General features: G+C 31.9%; 2 protein-coding genes and 2 long non-coding RNA genes across 4 annotated transcripts; 1 reads left to right on the top strand and 3 right to left on the bottom strand.

Moving 5' to 3' along the window:
- Nucleotides 1–1,347: 1,347 nt before the first annotated feature.
- On the bottom strand, nucleotides 1,348–3,230 carry LOC107369113 (uncharacterized). Its single transcript, XR_001570258.3, has 3 exons — nucleotides 2,816–3,230; nucleotides 2,582–2,664; nucleotides 1,348–2,418 (listed from the first exon to the last, which is right to left on the bottom strand). It is a non-coding gene; the product is annotated as an uncharacterized LOC107369113 (long non-coding RNA).
- Nucleotides 3,231–3,500: 270 nt separating this feature from the next.
- LOC107369106 (uncharacterized) lies at nucleotides 3,501–4,545 on the top strand. Its single transcript, XR_001570257.3, has 2 exons — nucleotides 3,501–3,729; nucleotides 3,822–4,545. It is a non-coding gene; the product is annotated as an uncharacterized LOC107369106 (long non-coding RNA).
- Nucleotides 4,546–6,759: 2,214 nt separating this feature from the next.
- LOC107369269 (rRNA methyltransferase 3, mitochondrial) lies at nucleotides 6,760–8,232 on the bottom strand. The gene has a single exon (XM_015937222.3). The coding sequence runs from the start codon at nucleotides 8,023–8,025 to the stop codon at nucleotides 6,844–6,846; it is 1,182 nt and encodes a 393-aa protein (XP_015792708.1). The 5' UTR covers nucleotides 8,026–8,232; the 3' UTR covers nucleotides 6,760–6,843.
- A 1,350-nt stretch (nucleotides 8,233–9,582) lies between these two features.
- RpS16 (ribosomal protein S16) lies at nucleotides 9,583–10,222 on the bottom strand. Its single transcript, XM_015926337.2, has 2 exons — nucleotides 9,988–10,222; nucleotides 9,583–9,891 (listed from the first exon to the last, which is right to left on the bottom strand). The coding sequence occupies exons 1-2, from the start codon at nucleotides 10,167–10,169 to the stop codon at nucleotides 9,636–9,638; spliced, it is 438 nt and encodes a 145-aa protein (XP_015781823.1). The 5' UTR covers nucleotides 10,170–10,222; the 3' UTR covers nucleotides 9,583–9,635.
- Between the last annotated feature and the right edge of the window lie 3,471 nt (nucleotides 10,223–13,693).

The raw sequence follows: 13,693 nt of genomic DNA, 5'->3' as shown, positions 1-13,693 counted from the left end.
CAAACCTAAGTATGAGAAGTTGACTTATAAATTAGGCTTGACTAGCTGATAAAATCATGATAATAATCTGATGATTGCGTCTGATTCCGTAATTTTCTTGCAATCACTATTATTCTCATGAGTAGAATCAGTTTTCAGAAAACGATTGTAAGATTAAACAGTAATTAATTAGAGATGCAATTGATTTAAATGTTGAACCAATTAACCGATATTTCAAGATATTGATATGGTTACATATTGAACATTTGACTAATACACATTTGTATATAAAATAACCAGTAAAGTAACTCTTGATTGTAACCATTTTCCTGTCACAATCAACACTTTTCCCTTTCTCTTTTTCTTACACTTAAATTTTTTCTGGATCGCAGCCAAGGCCTGAGTCGTCATGATGGTTATCATCATGATCATGAGTATCAAAAACATCATTTGATATTTGCCAATTGAACAAAATTCCCTAATAGTTAACTCTTTACTCTACCAAATGTGTAAACACCATATAAATCATCCTTTCTTTAACCCATTGTCACATTGTCGACAACATTCCAATCAGCTTCTGAATCAAGTTCAAGTTCACAATTCATGTTATTTTGAACCATTAGGCATGGTTATGTCGCCTTTCTGTCGCTTTCATGGTTGCTGCCAAATTTACTGGTAAGGAAATAGGAGAAAGGAAAATAATTATTTCTAATTTGTAAGACAATAAAACAACTATTAATTCAATTAGCATCAATAAACGTCTGAAGCTGATTCCAGAAGTAAAATGTAATTAGCAATTTTTCAATAGTTATTAATGATTTCAAAGTATCAGATTGATACTTGAAGTTAATTTGTTTGGATTGTAATTCAATAAACTAATCGATTCACTTGAATACAACAAAACTTCAATAGACACACAGTTGCACTGAATTTTAGCTTTTTTTCAAAAGGATTATTGGCTTATTAGCCAAAGGCTATTTTCTGGAATGTTAATCTGTTTCATACGAATGAATGTAACTAATCTTGTTTGTTTGTCTCTAATATTTGTGATGAAATTTAACCCAAAATTATGCTAAACAGTTAAGCTTTTAAATAAACATAAGATTGGGTTGAAGAGATTACCAGATTATTCTAGGTATAAACCAAGAGATTATTCAGCAACCTTAGTATCTGATTCACGTTATTTTGTTTCAAGGGTCTAATCTTGGGGTTTTGTTTCACGTCTGGTCAGTATTTCATCATCTGTCTCGGACTGACAATGACACCAATCAACTATCCAAGGGTGAAGTTCATACAACCCGTTAGCGGTTTCAAGTTTAAATTAAGGTTAATTCAATGTTAAGGTTAATAGCACAATTTTAGACTTGATTTAAATTTAACTCTCTATTAAAAGAATTTAATTTTTCATCATTAATTTTGTGCACCTTAGCAATCATTAAGGTTAGTCCTGTTAAATTTGAATGTTAATGGTTGCTCTTTCAAGAAACAATGTTGTTTTTTTTACAAACCCTATTAAATTGTTTTTTATTGCTTGTCTTGCTCATCAAATTGTAGGCAATAACAGCTTAATCCTAATTAAGCTTGATTATATTTCGTTGCATCATTGAATAATTAACCATTGAAGGTGTGGTGATGGTGTAAATTGTATCAATTGTCTGAGTTGAAGTAAATTCAAGTTAATCCTAATCAGGCTTCCTAGTGCGATCCTTCGTTATTAAAACTCCTGGTGTGGTTGGGAAGATTAAGTGTTATTATTGCTGATTATTTCAGGGTGATGACAATTAATGGTTTTCACTTTCATTGTAATCGTGTATACAGTTGACTAGTTAATGCAGATATTGAGTACATTTGTTTTACACGCTTAAAGATTAAGAGCAGAGATTTAGTAGGCAAAGATTGGTATGAGTAATTTATTAATTATAATACCAATATTGAGATGACCTTTTGTGTATTTAGTTGCTTTTCTTGATGTTGTCTTGGTTGGTATTAATGTTGAAAAGACCACGATGCCAATTGTTTGCCAATTAAATATGAATTGAGAGGTAAAGTCAACAAACCATTGTCAATCATTTATATGCATGTAAATTATTTGTTTGTCTATTTGCCTTGCTTTACATTTATCCATGTTAATGTTTAACTAAAAGTTCCTATCGTTAAAATTCTGAACTTCCTCTCACAGATGGATCCTTTGTTTGCTAGAATAAGGTTTTGTTTGAATAATTTAGGCTTTGCTTTCGTCTTTTAATCAAGCTTGATGTGTGCTTAATCGATAATAATCTTAGCCACGCATACACATCTCTCCTACCGAGAAGCATTAAGATTGCTGGAATCAAAGCATTTTGTGCATAGTTATTTTGCTATCAGCCAAACCATTTGATATCAGGCTGACAATCAACTCTCAATTATATCGGAATCTCGTGAGTGATAAGAGTGAAAAGGCTGCAAAAGAAAGAGAAAACAAGAGAAATTAATAAGATGTTAAGGTGATTATGAGTGGATTCATCTAGCTAATGATTACTTTACGCAATTGAAACCAATCAGATAAGTTGATGTATCATCTTTAGCTTAGGCTCGATTTACGACGCGCTCAAGTAATTTATACCTTTGTTGAGGCTTGTGATGTAAAAAATGTGATGAATCAGTCTTCCGATTTGATAAGCTTCACTTATACCAATTACCATGCATCTAAGAAAGAATAGAATAGAATGTAATGATGGCAAATATTAAGCGAAAGTTTGCTATTTGAATAGATTGGCTTTATCTATCCTTTTTTGTTGTTGAAAGTTAAGAGTATAACGGCAAAAAACCATGGAAAACATTGACACTATTTACTTACTTTTAAGGTGCAACAACCATTAAATGAAAAGTAATGAAATATGAAAATTACAGTTATTTAGGAAGCCATTTTTAACAGGTTAATAGACCAACAGAAAGGGTAGACGAAAAATCGATGGATCAACAGTGAAAGTTTACTGAGTACATGATATAAAAGTAAGTTAAGGCGCAAAGAGGTAAAGAAATTTAGCTTATAAACTGGGTTGAAGGTTTGGCAAAGTGGAAATCGATGAGAAACGTAGGTGTAAACAGAGCAAATGTACCAAATTTTCAGACACCGGGAACAAGTATGTTAATATACGAAAAGAGATATAAAAAAAATTCTGAGGATGCTCAACTAGTAACCGGAAATATTATCATCAATACAGATAGGTTAATAATAGAACCTCTACATCGGATCTAACAATATCGATCCATCCAGTATCTAATCGATCTTTCTTTTTTTCCCTTACTTTTTATCTTTCTAAATCTCTGTCTATCATTAATTCTCCCCTCTTCTTTTCCTAGTCTTGCTCATATGGTTTTTTGTTTTGGTAAATCCCCTTTTCTCTGTCTATTTTCATCTTTTGTATCTTCTTTTTGCTCTCTCTTCTCTCTTTGGAGGCTGGACAATACCTTTCAGACTCAGTCTGGCCTTTTTGGTATTTAAGGAAGGAACGTGTTCCAACTTTTCACATTTCAAGTCATCGAGTTTCAGACTTAACTTTACTCTTGTGGTTCAATTGGCGGCTCACCCATCTTACATCTTATATCGTTTCTGTTTTACTCATCGTCATCCTCATCTTCATCACCATTTTCATCATCAATTGACAGTTATCTTATTCAAGTTTAACTGGATATTTTGACTAGTGAAAAGGAGACACTTTTATTTTAAAAACCGAACAAGTCAAATTCAATTTTTTGATTTTCTTATTGGTAAGTTACAGGTCTCGACTCATATCTCTTCAGAGTCTTCTGTGTTTCTCTTTATTAATGTGATTGTTTTTACTTCATCTTTTGACTATTAGTTTCATCTTAACCAAGTTTAAATCGAGAACAACTTAAACCGATACCAGGAAAGTATGTACAACGAAGATGTTATTCAAGAAGCTGTGCAAGTCTATGAAGAGCGCATGAATGATCTGATGACCGAAAACGGAGATATTGGTTCAGTTTACGAATTAAGACGAAAACACAGTACTGCTAAATTTGAGGCTGTTGACCATTTTATTAAGAATTGCCGGTTTGAGGTGAATCCTTGGCGATTGGAAAAGGAATTGCGTGAAAAATTTGATAAACTTGTTGATACAGTTAAGAAACACCGAAAGAATCGTAAAAATAACATGTTCTCTGACAATAAGTCAATTAACAACATATGGAGTTCAATTTGTCACAAGCCATCTGAAATAGCAAATCAACAATGAAAATCTTCATGGATCTTTCAGCATTGTTTTTTTCGACTTAAATCGTTGTCACATACAAACACAAAATCATTCATCGTTTTGTACAGTCCACATAAATTGAAATCAAAACAACTTAAACGATACGGAAAACAATATCTCACCCTAAAATGTCTTACTAATAACTCCACTTGATATGTTTTTTTCATCAAACGGAAAGCTTTGTACATTTCAGCAACTTTCTAGCTGACATTTAAAAAACTTATCACTTTTTTTTCATAAACTAAAACTATTTATCCTCACCTGAAATGAAAATCAATAAACAAACATTACTATGTTCAGTTTTATCAAAGTTTAAATCTTATTTAATCATTTACATAGTACTTGTGATCATTAATCGCGTTTAAACTTACATAATCGATACTTGAAATCATCAGCCCAATCAATCAGGCTTACTTGTTAGAAGAGGTGAAAATTTTTACTTTTTTATTGATCTATTGGAGATTTCAATAGAACTTTCTCCAAAAGATTAAATGATTACAATTAACTTCCATAAATAGCTTTAAGATTTATGATGAAAATGAAGCAAACCATTTGATAGTATAATAGACTTAGTTTAGACACATTAAATTGTTTAAGGTCTTAAAAGATCATAACAATTATGATAATGACAGTCAGTTTCGTGCAACCAATTGGAAACATTTACATTTATATAATTCAACTTATTGACTTGAGTCTTTTTTTCAATATTTATAAGTTGAATCAATACGTAGTTAAATCAATATCTATAAATAAAGCACAAATTAAATTAAACAACCAGTCAAGGCTTAATCAATCTTCAATTGTTTAAACTAATCATACAGTTTGGTTCAAAACAGCTAAACTTACTACGGTTAAAGCAGTGGACCAAAATATTAGTCTTAATCACTCTAAATCCACTAGAATTAGATATTCAAAAATGATGGGACATTTTGACTCAATTGTGTTCAACTCGAGATTAAGACTAGATTTTTTTTAACTAGACGTTCGGCTCTTATAATGAAATGAATTATGAAAATATGAAACTTATCAAATTTTAAAGATCTGAATCTTTTTTTAATCAATTACGATGGAATTGTAAAAATGGATAATGTCTGGTTAATTAATAATTCTTATTGATGTTTGCAATGATCATTGAAAGTTTTATTTTCCTTTTAGCTACTTGTTCAATCTTTTTTTGATTGACAAATGTTAACTTACTGTACGAATTCATAAATCTTTATTTTAATATTGGTCAATTAATCTGTTATGATTTTGTATTGTAAATCTTGCTATTTTATTCCTTGGATGATTGCAGCCGTTATTGATATCACACTTGATCTAGCTCATAGTTTTGTTGAAATAACATTACCACTGATAATGGTATTACTTAATCAAAATACTCACAATTTTCATGTACTTTTACAGCTTTATGCTCTTTATTCAGCGCATAGACATTACATACTCATAACTGATGGTACAAGTAAGTTTTATTTGATGCTGTATCCTCTAAAATGATTTCATCGTTAGTTTACGCTATTCAGATTCTAGAAAAATAAAAGTACTCCCAGCCGATGGAGAGGAAAATGAAAATGGATCTAAAGCTTGACTGTGTTACACTAAAAGATCTAATATGGGTGCAGGAATGTAAAAAAACGCACAGATACTTCTTTGTTGTAACCATTTTCATCTTTGGGTTGAGTTGAAGTTTCTTTGATTTATTTGAATTATTCTTGGTGACTGTAACATCGGGCATTGATGGATATACACTGACTTCGGCTAACCATGGAAGTTGCTCCTTCTTGACCTAACCTAACAACGACTGCTTCGCCATCCTTTTCTATCTTTATGCTTGTTTCTTTAATCATTACACTATCAAATTGTGATTTGTCTTTAGTCTTCCATTTATCCATACCTTCGAATCCTTCACTAGTTGTAACTTTTATTGTAGAGCCATTGACTTCAATAGGATCAGGTTCAAGGAGATCGGCAGGTATCTTAATGTCTTCGCCTTCATTAAGTAACATGTATAAAGGTTCCATTTGATCATTGAACTTGGCCAACATCAATCGAGAGTCTGCTTTTGTAACACATCAGGATCCTCTTCCATTATTTCCCCACAATATGAACACTTGAATTCATTTGATACATGATCTCATAGTTGATCTGCTTCAAGATCAGTGAAAGTCTTACAATTTACACAAATAAAGGATGATCTTTGCGTGGACTCGCGAGTCGAATTAACTGTTTAAGACTTATTGGTCATTAAAGCTAAAGGTTATCAATATTTTATTTTTTAATCACGTTTCTGACAAAGACAACCAGGTTTGACTCTGTGAATCCCTTCGAAAGATTATCTTAAATGATTTTATTGTTTTTTGTTGATAGTGAGTAAGGTAGCTAGATTTATTTATAATCTCTTGATCTACTTAGCAACCTCAAAATGTATTACCAAATTTTTTTTCACTGGATGAGTTTATCATTTTGTGAGATTTTGATGCTTAATTTGAATAATGCATGATTAAGAACATAAATTAAATTTGAAATGTAAATACAATAAGGCTAATATGTATTATTACTGAAAAAATACACAATTTACATTTACTTACAACAAAAAAGACTAGTTTATTTATCAGCTTAAATTTTTGATGATTTGTCGTTGTATTTCAAATAATATGACTGATCCAGCTATGGCTGAATTGAGACTATCGATTCCTTTCATTATTGGTATGTTTACTTTATATGAATTATAAATTTTAGAAATATCCATGGCTTCGTCGCTGATTCCTTGCGTTTCTCCTCCGATGATCACACACAACTTTTTATCGTTTTTAATGAAACTTGAATAATCAATATCGAAATAGTTTTTATCTTCAATTGTCTTGGAAGTTGAAAATTCTGATTTATCCGCTCTAATGCCAACCTTCTCTGCGAAGAATAATGTAGAATCTGTTGGAGGTAATATCGAAGGTAAATTTGACCACATGAAGTCGGTGAGAAGATTAACCCGAAAATGAGCACCAACTCCAGATCTCACTACTTTTGATTCCCATGGATTTACACTTCCCTTAGTACATATTAACATCTCAACACCGATGGCTGCAGAAGAACGTATCAACGCTCCCATGTTACCTGGATCACGAATGTTATCACCAATTACTGTAATAGGCAAACAACAACTACGAGTTGCAGAAGATTCTTGGTCCATTGTAGGTTTAGCAAAAATGGCAATTAATCCTGGTGGTGTCTCAACTGTAGTCATTCGGTTCATCATATTCGGGGTAACTTTCAAAATGACTGGACCATGATCCTTATACTCTCCGAGCTGAGCAGCAGCTAAAACTCGCTCTAATTCAGGAATCCCTTTCAATAGGTGTTCACTGGTAAAGAATAATTTGTCTAATTTCATGCCACAATTTAAAGCATCACGAATAATATTTTTACCTTCCAAGGCAATAAAAGATTTCTTTTCGGGTGTAGTTCCTCGAATAATTAAAACAGCACGTGTGAAGTCAGGATGCTTATTGTTTATAGGAACATAGGTTATCCTATTATCAAATCGGCATTGCTGAACATCTTTTAATGACATGTCCCGAACATAGCCGGCATAAGCTTTGGCATTGAATCTTTTCTTGTCTCGTAATTTTTCAACATTGTACTTTTTTTCACTTGGAATTTCCGTTTCAGAATATAATGGATTGCCTTCGGAGTCTAACACATTCAAAATTTTACGACTAATCATATCACTAGAGAATGAAAAATTTAGTTGTATGGTTGGTGTGATGGTAAACAAACGAGAACGAATATTAAACATTTTGAAATAAGGCACAATAAATAACGACACGAGTTAAAACAAAAAACCTAAACAAAACTCGTGCAAAACAAAACTCTGTTTTGAAGCAATATCAAGCAATGTTGCTGGGTATCGATAATGATATCGATATTTATCGATAATTCAACTTGACAATTTGTTATTTTTAAACTATTTAGACAAAGTCAAATTGTTTTCAGTTCGTTTTATTTTAGTACAAGGCCTTCGTCAAATGCTAATTAAATAATAAAAAAAATATTAAACAAATCGTAAACGCTATTTAGGACTGAATTGATTTGGAAACCGGACAAACAGCGCTCCTAGTGGTTTCTTTAATATTGAAGTTTTGTGATACTGAGTACAGTATCGATATTTTAATGGATACAAAAGCATCGATGAAAAATTGATTGCTGTCTACAATTTACTCATGAGAGTAAGTGATTTAGTTAATAATTTATTTGATTAGTGTTGATACAGTAATTTTTTATTAGTGATTGAAAATGCCTCAAGATCTGCAAACTCAGGAGCTTCAAGCCAAGCTGATGGAATGTCTTGAAGAATTGAAGATATATCAGAGAAATGAAAAACAGATGGAGATTTTAACCAAAGAAAATAAGCAACTTCAAAATGAAAAGCTATGTCTGCGTGAAGCTCTTCAAAGGACATTCGAAAAAATGAGCTGCCTCGAACATGAGAAAGATCTGATGAAAAGTCACCTGTATGCTGCCCAATTAACTGAGGAAGCTGCTGGACATGAAATTAAAAAGTTACACTCAAAAGTTGAAGATCTCCGTAAAGAGAATGCCGCTCTAAAAGCAGATATCGAGGATGGTATGCTCAGCAAAAAAGAGTTGGAATCACAAATCCTGGAATTGAAAAAAGCATCTGATCTATCAGAAGAGTTAGCTAGCACTAGGAGACAAGCATTAGAGGAACAAATTGCAGCCCTTAAAAAAGTTAATAATAAGCTTCAAGAAATGCGTGAAAATCTTTAATGCTATATGTTTAAGTAGATATTGGTTCAGTTTTCAAATTAACAATGAAACAGTACTGATTAAATCCGAGACTGTTGACCATTTTATTGTGAATTGCCGTTTTGAGATGAATCCTTGGCTATTGGAAAAGGAATTGTGAGAAAAATTTGTCAACATGTTGATACTATTAAGAAACACTGAAAGAATCGTAAAATTATGTTCTCTGACCTTAAGTCAAGTAATAACACGGAGTTCAATTTGTCACAAGCCATCTTAAATAGCAAATCAACAATGAAAATCTCGATGGATCTTTTAACATTGTTTTTTTCAACAAACGGGAAGCTTTGTATATTTCAGCAACTTTCTAGCTGACATTTAAAACACTTATCACTTTTTTCACTGACTAAAACAATTTATCCTCACCTAAAATGAAAATCAATAAACAAACATTACTATGTTCAATTTTAAAAAACCCTCCAAATGTTTCTTTACTTGTTTTGTAATACGGAAGACAGTAAGACAACTGGCTGGATAGCATATTAAAATTCACTGCATATTCCATGATTAATTATTCAGACACAACAAATATAGTGAAGTTTAGTTTATTTAATAATTACACATCGTGTAAGAAACCAATATTTAACGGTAGGATTTTTGGTAACGAGCTCTGGCTCCTGGACCACCGAACTTCTTGGGTTCGCATCTTCTGGGATCAGCTACCAATAGTGTTCTATCATAAGAAATTAAGATATCTTTGATTTCTTTTTTGCTGGCTTCGTCTACAAATTTTTGATAATAAGACACTAATGCCTTGGAAATGGCTTGTCGGATAGCATAGATTTGCGAGACATGACCACCACCTCGTACACGTACTCTGATGTCAACTGAAGAGAACCTGGATGATAGAAAGATGGAAAGTAAAACAAAGAGTTAGGATTTATAAATTGGAAATTTGCACCTTAAGGTGTTTAATAATCATTAATTTTCTTACTTTTCTTGTCCAAGGAGAAGAATTGGTTCCAACAATTTATATTTTAAAGCTTGTGGTTCCACCAAATCTAAAGGCCGACCATTCACTTTTAGAACACCATTACCGGCTTTGCAATAAGCAACAGCAGTGGCCGTCTTTTTCTTTCCGAAAACTTGGACACATTGTACTTTATCCTTATTCATTGTTGAATTAAATTAAAGTTAATCACTTAGAAATATTAACTAATATAACTAATATAACTTATATTACCAATAAGACTTACAAACCAAGCTTATAAAAATAATATTATCTTCCGTTTCCGTAAAAAAATTAGGAAGACACTGCAGCTCCCCCTGGTAAGGCATCGCCGCCAGTTTTGATTTTTAGTTGGCTTTACATTTGGTTTTTCAATTTTGATTACAAGTTACATATTTAGTTATTGCTTGATTTTTTTGATTGGGATTTATGGAGTTAGGGTTGATTAGCTTATCAAGGATTTTATAATTTACATTGATGTGTCTTTGGTGATACTATTATATATTGAGATAATTTGTTTCTATAAGATTGTCCATTGTGGTGCATTGATAGAGGCTTGCTTATTGACCTGATGATAAGAAAGTTATTCATTAAGCAGGATGAAATTGAAAACCTAATGAAATTTGTAAAAAATTAAGAGCTATCATCTCAATTATCAAAAATTATAAAATCAAAGTTGAGGAGAAAAACCGGGCTGGGTAGAAAGACTACTCGTCGAGCATATTATTTTATCAACTTTAGTGGATTTGTAAGTGTTGTAAAATATAAATTAGATTTGATGAGACAAAATGATCAATGAAGAAATCTTTTGGTACATTTTATTAATTAATAGATGCAAAATAAATCTTACTTACTCTTAACAGAAGATAATAAAATCATTTAAGATAATGTTTTGAAGTGATTCACAGAGTAAACTCTGAATACGTTTTTACTGAAAAGACCCAATTAACGCAATTATCTCATTTATGCACGAATTGACACAACAGGGCAAAAACAGGTATAAATGATGCATTTCAAATTTAGACTCTGTTGGCTTGTGAGGAAATAGAAACTAAGTCCGTTTATGAAATTCAAAAGTTTCTCTGATCGATTGTTTGCGAGAAAATCGAGTTCGAAGTTGAAACTTTGATCGTCTTTTGTACCTTTAGCGAAGCAAAGTTTTTCATGAAACTCATTCACAATATGTTAATTTTGATGACCAACTAGGCAACACACTTTGTTACACGAAAAAAACTTTTGCTTTTCTGTAAAACACCTTAGTGCGATTTTCAATTAAATCGACTTATTTCTGTCCCCATATAATTTAGAGAGCTGAAACTTATTTCTCGTGCATAAAAATTGTTTGTACACATTACAGACTGAATACTTTTTTCAATAGATCGATGGATAGCTTGATTTTGACCATTAACCCAAAAACTTTGAGCCTCGATATTTCGCCAATGCCGTCACATAAAACAATGATTTCTTGACCAAACATTAGATCTTTGTATGGGCCGCAAGAATATATAAATAAATACCAGCGAAAGTGGAACTAAAACGTTTAATTATGAATATTAATTAAACACAAGATAAGCAACCAATTATTCTGGTTAATCTGGTTTCAAATCTGGTAACTAAGTAATAAAATATTATAACTTTTTTGTTGCGTGCTTGAATTATTAAAAAGCTTCAATATATAATAGCCTATAGTAAAATCTAGTGATTAGTCAAAGAATCATGATTTTATGTGATGCCGTTCTCGAAAAATCGAAGGTCCAAGTTTTTGGGTTAAAGGCCCAAAATCAAGCGATCAATAGATGATTTTAATAAATCGTGCAAGCCATAATGTGCACAAACAATTTTTATGCACGAGAAATAAGTTTCAGCTCTCTAAATTATATGGGGACAGAAATAAGTCGATTTAATTGAAAATCGAACTAAGGTGTTTTTCAGAAAAGCAAAAGTTTTTTTCGTGTAACAAAGTGTGTTACCTAGTTGGCCATCAAAATTAACATATTGTGAATGAGTTTCATGAAAAACTTTGCTTCGCTAAAGGTACAAAAGGCGATCAAAGTTTCAACTTCGAACTCGATTTTCTCGCAAATTATCGATCAGAGAAACTTTTGAATTACTCAAACCAATTCAGTTTTTATGTCCTTACAAGCCAACAGATCCAGAATTTGAAAGAAAGTGATTTTTACGTGTTTTTGCCATTTGTGTCAATGATCGTTACAAACTTATGCAAAAGTGTTAGTTGTGTCTTTTGAGTAACAACTCCCTCAATTTTTGCGTCAAAAAATTAATTAAATTTAAATTAAACCATAGATCTTGATAATTTTTAGCTTTGATAAACAATAAGTCTTAAATAGTTGATGTGACTCGCGATTTCACGAAAAGATCATCCTTTATTTGTGTAAATTGTGAAATGTATCCAATGAATTCAAGTGTTCATATTGTGGGGAAATAGTGGAAGAGGATCTTGATGTGTTACCAAAAGCAGAAGCTCGATTAATGTTGGCCAAGTTCAATGATCAAATAAAACCTTTATACTTGTTACTTAAGGAAGTCGAAGACATTAAGATACCAGCCGATCTTCTTGAACCTGATCCTACTGAAGTCAATGGCTCTACAATTAAAGTTACAACTAGTGAGGGGTTCGAAGGTATGGATAAGGATACTTAAGGAAGTCGAAGACATTAAGAAAACAGCCTATCTTATTGAACCTGATCTTATTTAAGTCAATGACTCTAAGAAAAGGAAGGCGAAGCAGTTGAGGAAGTGGTCAAGAAGGAGCAACCTCCATGGTTAGCCGAAGTTAGTGTATATCCATTGATGCCCGATGTTACAATTACCAAGAATAATTCAAATAAATCAAAGAAACTCCAACTCAACCCAAAGATGAAAATGGTAAAGAAGTAAAGAAATATTAGCGGCACTTCTAGTTCACGAAAAATTAGACCGTAAAAACGACGCTACTGTCTCCTTATTATTTATAATAATGGAGAGCTGGCTAGCACTTTCTCTAATTTTCTTTTGCATTAAGTTCGGGTTGTTTGGGTTATTAGGATTTTTATTACTAACAATGGCCAAATATTAAATGTCAAGTAACTAAGGAATCACTTGCAAATGTTTTAAATGTTTGCCTTAACATATACTAACGTTAACAGTGTATCTTAATTGTCCATACTACCTTGTTAATAAGTCCATGTTTAATAATAATTATTAGAACCATAAAGAAACGAATAGAGCCACCGATATATTCAACATAACACGTTATTATTGTTGAAAAAGACACAACTAACCTTATTGTAACATTTAAGAGCAAGTTTGTTACACTCGTTGAAACAAATGAGCAAAAAACGGATAAAAATAAATTTCTTTCGAATTCTGACACTTTTACTTTGTAAGGACATGAAAGCTGATTACGATTGTGCATTTCAAAAGTTTCTCTGATAGATAGTTTGCGAGATAATCGAGTTCGAAGTTGAAACTTTGATCGCCTTTTGTAACCTTAGCAAAGCAAAGTTTTCCATGAAACTAATTCACAATATGTTAATTTTGATTGCGAACTAGGCAACACACTTTTTTAGACGAAAAAAACTTTTGATTATCTGCAAAACACTTTAGTTCGATTTTCAATTAAATCGACCTATTTCTGTCCCGGTAATAGTTAGGCGCCTGAAACTTATTACTCGTCCATAAAAATTATTTG

The sequence above is a fragment of the Tetranychus urticae genome, chromosome 2 (genome assembly GCF_039701765.1).
Source record: "Tetranychus urticae isolate SD_2017Ah chromosome 2, NJAU_TeUrti_SD_1.0, whole genome shotgun sequence".
NCBI lineage: Eukaryota > Metazoa > Arthropoda > Arachnida > Trombidiformes > Tetranychidae > Tetranychus > Tetranychus urticae.
The sequence above is the reverse complement of the archived record's forward strand: the minus strand, read 5'-3'. Positions and strand labels throughout refer to the sequence as shown.

What these genes read in the sequence shown, in the direction of transcription:
- RpS16 (XM_015926337.2), bottom strand. Translation starts at nt 10,169, where the DNA reads ATGAATAAGGATAAAGTACAATGTGTCCAAGTTTTCGGAAAGAAAAAG. An exon ending in CTTCTCCTTGGACAAGAAAA is followed by an intron (nt 9,892 to 9,987) that starts GTAAGAAAATTA and finishes TCTATCATCCAG; the next exon opens with GTTCTCTTCAGTTGACATCA.
- LOC107369269 (XM_015937222.3), bottom strand. Translation starts at nt 8,025, where the DNA reads ATGTTTAATATTCGTTCTCGTTTGTTTACCATCACACCAACCATACAA.